This window comes from Chrysochloris asiatica, unplaced genomic scaffold, assembly GCF_000296735.1.
Source record: "Chrysochloris asiatica unplaced genomic scaffold, ChrAsi1.0 scaffold00168, whole genome shotgun sequence".
NCBI classification, from domain to species: Eukaryota; Metazoa; Chordata; class Mammalia; order Afrosoricida; family Chrysochloridae; genus Chrysochloris; species Chrysochloris asiatica.
In genome coordinates, this window is record NW_006408686.1 from 1,917,687 (window position 1) to 1,924,187 (window position 6,501).

The 6,501-nt window shown below is 46.1% G+C and overlaps 1 protein-coding gene across 1 annotated transcript in view; it reads left to right on the forward strand.

The window, feature by feature from the left end:
* Positions 1-2,355: 2,355 nt before the first annotated feature.
* Positions 2,356-6,501, forward strand: part of ZNF112 (zinc finger protein 112) — a 16,465-nt gene continuing 12,319 nt past the window's right edge. The window contains exons 1-3 of the mRNA XM_006871490.1: positions 2,356-2,370; positions 4,458-4,584; positions 5,222-5,317. Coding sequence (XP_006871552.1) covers positions 2,356-2,370; positions 4,458-4,584; positions 5,222-5,317 — 238 coding nt within the window. The remainder of the gene's footprint in view (positions 2,371-4,457; positions 4,585-5,221; positions 5,318-6,501) is intronic.

The following is a 6,501-nucleotide window of genomic DNA, read 5'->3' on the forward strand; positions in this document are numbered from 1 at the left end:
CTATGAGTCGGTACCAACTCGATGGCACCTAACAACAAAGTTAGGAGAGGCATGTGATGACAGAAGGTGAGACTGGAGTGAAAGGGCCACGGAGCTGAGGAATTCTAGGAGCTCCTAGAATTAGAGAGAAAAGCAAGGAAATGAATTCTGTCCTAACGGAACCAGGAACCCTACTGATACTTCCGCCCAGAGAAACTGGTTTCAGATCTCTGAATGGTCTGTGGCTGTGGTACTAAATTGTCTTCCTTTAAAGCCACTAACTTTGTGGTAATTTGCCTCCAAAAGAGTAGGAATCTAATACAGAAGGCATTTCTCTTAGATTCTGCTAGGCTCTCCTCTTGCCAATCGTCTTTTAGAATGTCAATACATCTTCCAATGAAAGGTTAGCAGCAAGCTTCTCACCTGGAGTTGAAATGGGTTTTGAAAAATGGGAATTTGTTTGCACTTGCCTCAGGGTTCAGAAGTGCTGCTAGAGCTGTGTGGTGTGAGCTCAGAAAACAGACAGTACAGACTTACATGGGGATGGAGATTTCTTTTGCCTTTTAGCTTTTGGCAACATTGGAAATATAGAAAGTAGTGTGATGTCACTTAGGATTCAAGCAATGCTAGTTATTGAAATGATTTTACTGCAGTATTGTAGAGGATTTCTGAGGCTGTAAGTATTTGCAGGAGCAGAAAGCCTCATTTGTCTCCCGCAGAGAGACTAGTGGGCACTAATTGCTGACCTTGTGGTTCGCAGTTCAGTGATTATCCCACAGAGCCGCCGTGCTCCCTACTGTAGTATTGTAAGTTTCACAAATAAACACTCTTTTGCCTTGTAATTTTAGCTTGAATTCACTAGGAAACATTATGGAGTCTGCAGCAAAAGCTCATTTTTTATTGGATGTTGTTTTTAAGTGCTGTTGGGTCACTTCCGACTCACAGCGACCTTATGCACAACAGCATGAGACACTGAGGGGTCCTGCGGGGTCCATCTCATTAGGGGGTCTTCCTCTTTCTTGCTGACCCTACACTTTACCAAGCATGATGTCCTTCTCCAGGGACAAGTCCTTCTAGATAATATGTCTGAAGTATGAGAGTCAAGGTTTCACCGTCCTGAACTCTAAGGAGCATTCTGGCTGTATTTCTTCCAAGATAGATTTGTTTGTTCTTATGGCCGTCCATGGCTTCTCACTATTCTCAATATTCTTCTCCAACACCATAACTCAAATGCATCAATTCTTCTGAGGTCTTTCTTATTCACTGTCCAACTTTCACATGCATCGAAGTTATTGAAAATATTGTGGCTTGGGCCAGGTGCACCTTAGTCCTCAAACTGACATCTTTGCTCTTGAACACTTTAAAGTGGACTCGTACATCAATCTGCGAATGCAATATGTCATTTGTTGTCTTGAGTGCTGCTTCCATGAGTGTTGATTGTGGATCCTGTTTAGATGGTTATTTAGCATGGATTTACTTTGTCAAAGCCCCTTAGACAATCAGAGTGACCCTTGTTGCTAATCAGGCAGATTTAAACCTGATGCTCCTCTTCAGGCTAAGTGCGTGCCTGCATAGACAGACACCCACCGTTCATTTTGCAGCTCTTCTTACAGCCAGCTCCAGGAGCATCACATAGATGCAGGGGGAGCCTGGGGCCAGGCCCAGCCTTACTCCTGGTGGCGTGTCCTTTACGGGATTCTCTTCATTTCTGGAGGAAATGAATGGCCTAGTGGTCAATTGCATGGGTTCAAACCACCTTTATTCATTGAATATCTGTAGAGTTTTCATCCAGTTCCGAAGAGACATTGATAAAACTTCATCCTATCAAGAACCCTGGACATGGCACTGTGACCATCCAAATTTTATAAATGTCAGAACTGAAATATAGCACAGTGGTTACGAGTCAGGCTACTATTAACCTCAAGGTCAGCAGTTCAAAACTACCAGTCCTTCCAAAGGTGAAAGATGTGGCTTTCCATTCCCATAAATATTTACAGCCTCAGAAACCCTACACAGGGTGGCTATGAGTCGGAACTGACTACAAGGCACCACCACACACACACACACACCAGCCAGGTTTTGAACACAGGGCATTTTGTCTCTCAAGGCCTCTGTTTAACCCAGTGCATCCACTGCCTCTCCCTTCCTACGTCACCCAGGACCAGAATGAGCCCCTGGGAGCTTGGAAGGGCATGGGAGCTACTGGGCGAGCTGTCCCAGGCAGGGGGGCACCCAGCTACGGTGGCCCGTAAGTCATGGGTAGGTGCATTGACCTGGGGACGGATCAAAGATGCATTTGGCTTTCTCAACTCCTGTCTTATTACCCTATTCTGCCTTCTCAGGTTTCTGCCTTTCCCCCACACAAGGAGGAGAGAGATGACCAAGTTGCAGGTGAGTTGGATTTTTGTTTCTATCACTTAAAATATAATTTTATTTCTCAGGGAATGGACACATCTTTCTCTTTTCCTTGCAAAGGGTAAAGAATTAAATACCAATTAGATGCCTGCCTTCTTCTTCCTTGTTCTTAATTAGCTTGTTATAGTCTTCATTTATTATTGTTCTTACTCCTCAAGTAATAATGTAAAGGGTAGAGCCCTCATGGCGCAGAGGTCGGTGGTTCAAACCCACCAGCCACTTCTATAAAGATTTACAGCTTTGGAAACCCTATGGGGTAATTCTACTTTATGAATCAGAATAGATTCAACAGCAGCGTATTGGGTTAATGTCACAGAGAATAGAAAGTAAAAATGGGAAGACCATACATTATTATTCTATTCACAAGTCACCGGGTCTTCCTAGGGTCATGAGTCCTAAGACACATTGTAGTAAAAGATACAGTGTTTATGGTCTTTTAACAACTAGCTACATAGGGTCACAATGTCAACAGCAACTCAGAAAGGGAGGCTGAGAATTATAGTATTATAGTAGCTGGAGCCCGGGTGGTGTGGCGGGCTACTGTGTAGGAGACTACCAGCTGGGCTGCAAACTGCAAGGCCATTGTGCCTGTCTGTGTAGGTTTGTATGCATTTCCATTATTTCTGTATTTTAAAAATTATATAGTAATATTATTGTTGGAGTCCTGGTGTGGCATTGTGGGATAAAGCAATGGACCACGAGGCCAACGGTTCAAACTCACCAACCACTCCTTGGAAACTCTATACAGGGTCGCTATGAGTCAGAACTGACTCAACAGCATCAAGTTGGTTCCAACTCATAGTGATGCTGTAGTAGGGTTTCCGAGGAGTGGCTGGTGGGCTTGAACTGCCAACCTTGTGGGAGCAAGATAAGGCTTTCTGCTCCTGCAAAGATTTAAAGCCTTGGAAATCCTAGATGGGGTTTCTGTGAGTTGGGGAAGTGACTTGACAGCACTTAACAACAACATTCGGGGACATTTCTACTTTGGGGAATTTATTTTAAGGCACTAATCAGACAGTAAGAGTCCTAGTGTGACACTGTAGGATATGCACTGGACCTCAAGATTGATTTGAACTGCAAGGTCAGTGGTTCAAACCCACTAGCTGTTCCTTGGAAACCCTATACAGGGTTGCTAGGAGTCCAAACCGACTCAACAGCACTTAACCAAAACAGTATTGGCTCTGTAGGATAAGCAATGGACTTCTAACCACAGGCCAGCAGTTCAAACCCACCAGCCACTCCAATGGAGAAAGATGAGGTTTTCTGGTCTTGCTAAGATAAAGATTTACAGCCTCAGAAACCCTATGCAGGGTCGATATGAATCAGAAGTGACTTGATGGCACCTAACAACAACAGGAACCAGACAGTTGGACTAAAGATCTATGTGGAGAATGTGTTTCATGCGAGAGAACGTGTTCTTCAGCGTTGTTGTTGGTAATGAAATGGGATGAAAAGAGATGATTCTAGGTGGCAGGCATTTTTAGTGTTTTGTATTTGTATCTAGTCATTCCTCAGATAACCTGTAGCATAGTGGGTTAGGCATTGGACTGCTCACCACAAAGGTTGGCAGTTTAAACCTACCAGCCTCTCTGAGGGAAAAAGATGAAGCTGTCTGCTTCCACAGCCTGGGAAACCCCATGGGGCTCAGGAAGTGTCCACGCTCACACAGGCAGCCCGGGGCAGAGCATTCCCATGTGAGCCCAGGCGCTGGGTCTCGGCCGTGGCCTATGAGTGGGGCCATCACCGATGCAGCCCAGAGGGTGCTCTACATCCACGAGCGGTTCAGCTGTTGGCAGTCTGTGAACGTGGAGAGGGAAAGCGTCTCTGGGACAAATGGCATTAGGAATGAAATGTAAAGTATTAGTACCCAGCATGCAACAGGGTCCTACATTCTTACCTGTAGACGTGCAACAAAGTGCCAGGCTCTCTTTTCTTGCAACCCTTCAGGTGAATGGAACTGGCCACGTGGAAGGTGACAAGTAGAAGGCAACCACTTTCCCATGCAGCCCTCATGCCAGAGACAGCGGTTGTAAGAAGGAGACTGTGTGTGTTTCATGTTGTAGGAAGCGGTGACGTTCAAGGATGTGGCTGTGGTCTTCAGTGAGGAGGAGCTGGGGTTGCTGGACTCCACCCAGAGGACGCTGTACCGAGAAGTGATGCTGGAGACCTTCCGGAACCTGCTCTCCGTGGGTGAGGACAAGCAGTCCCTGAAACTCAGGATGAGCCTCCTGGGGTAGATCCCTGCATACACCAGGTTTGAAGTTCTACCCCACTGCCCTCGGGTCGATTCTGACTCAGGGCCCGGCAGGCCAGAAGTAGGCCTGCTCCCTAGAATTCCCGCGGCGGGAATCTTTACGGAAGCAGACAGCCTCATCGTCCTCCAGCTGAGTGGCTAGTGGGTTCGTGCACCAACAGAGCTCCCTTTTGAAGCTCTGTCGTGTGCTGTATGGGGTCTCTAGGAGTCAGAATTGACCCGATGGCAAGGGGGTTCTGTTTTCATCCACTGGAACATGAGCTCCAAGAGAGTAGAGATGTGATTTATGTCACATAAGATTTGGCATTCTGGCCATTTTTGAGTGTAGTTCAGTAGCATTAACTATATTCACCAGGTTTTTTCGGCCATCACCATTGTTTATTAACTCCCTTGCTCAGGGTCCTTAAATCTTAAAAGCTAAAAGCCCACTGCCATCGAGTTGATTCCGACTCATAGTGACCCTCTAAACAGAGCAGAACTGCTCCATCTTTGTCCCAGGGAGCTGCTAGAGAAAAACCCGAAAAGTGAACTTTAACAAAATGCATTTCATTTGCTCTCCTGCCCTTTTTACAGGGCATCCGCCCTTCAAACCAGACTTAATCTCCCAGTTGGAAAGAGAAGGAAAGATTTTGACGATGGTGACAGAAGCCCAAAGAGATGGGTGTTCAGGTGAGTACTGCGTACATATAGCAGTGACACTTTAGAGCCAGAGCACCCCATCCCTCACTCCATCAGACATATCACTTCTCTATCCTCAAGTTGTACCGACTCCAGGCGACCCTGTGCGCAACAGAACGAAACCCTGCCCGGTCGGTCCTGCACCAACTTCACAATCGTTGCTACACTTGAGCCCATTGTTACTGCCACTGTATCTCCACCTCTCCTTGCGGCGGGGGGTCTTCCTCTTTTTCTCTGACCCCCCACTTTTACCAAACCTGATATCATTCTCCAGGGACTGGGCCCTCCTGACAATATGTCAAGTATGAAAGATGAAGTCTGGCCATCCTGGCTTCTAAGAAGCATCCTAGCTATACTTCTAACACAGATCTGCTTCATCTTTTGGTACTCCATGGTGCTTTAATATTCTCCTTCAACACCATAACTCAACTGGATCAATATATGAGGCTATTGAAGCATCAACATACGAGGCTATTGAAAACACCATGGCTTGGATCAGGCTCATCTTAGGACTTCTCTGTGCAAAACTCCCTGATGATGCTCCATTTCACACTAAAGTACATAAAGTGATGTTTTAGGCCCTCCTAAGGTGGTCTGTCCCCTCAACTCCACTACTATTTAATTTTACCCAGTCTTTCTTTTTTGACTGTACTACCTGAGCCACTGTGCCCATCAGACAGGCCTGCCATTTCTCATTCTGCCTTTGGGTCCTTCATTTGCCCTTCACTTTGCCTCAGATAACAGGTACAAGCGCTTCCCTAGCTGTGGTCCTTCTGATAGTTACCGTAATTGTTGTTGTGAAGTGACATAGAGTTGGTTCTGACTCGATGATGGATTTGAATCACCAACCTTGTGGTTAGCAGTCCAGTGCAACTGGAGGATACTCAAAAAGGCTTTTTGTCATGTGATGAGTACCTATCTTAAACCTAAAACACAAGACTAGCCAGTCAGCTACATTAAGTACAACTGACCGATGCTAACATTGCAATTGGCCCTTCTTATGCTGGTGTAGGAGTCCTAGTGTGGCGCTGTGGGTTACTGTGCTGGATTGCAATGTTATTTGAACAGCAAGGTCAGTGGTTCAAGCTCACCAGCTGCTCCTTGGAAACCCTATACAGTGTTGCTGTGGGTCAGAACTGACTCGATGGCTCTTAGTGACAACAGTAACATGCTGG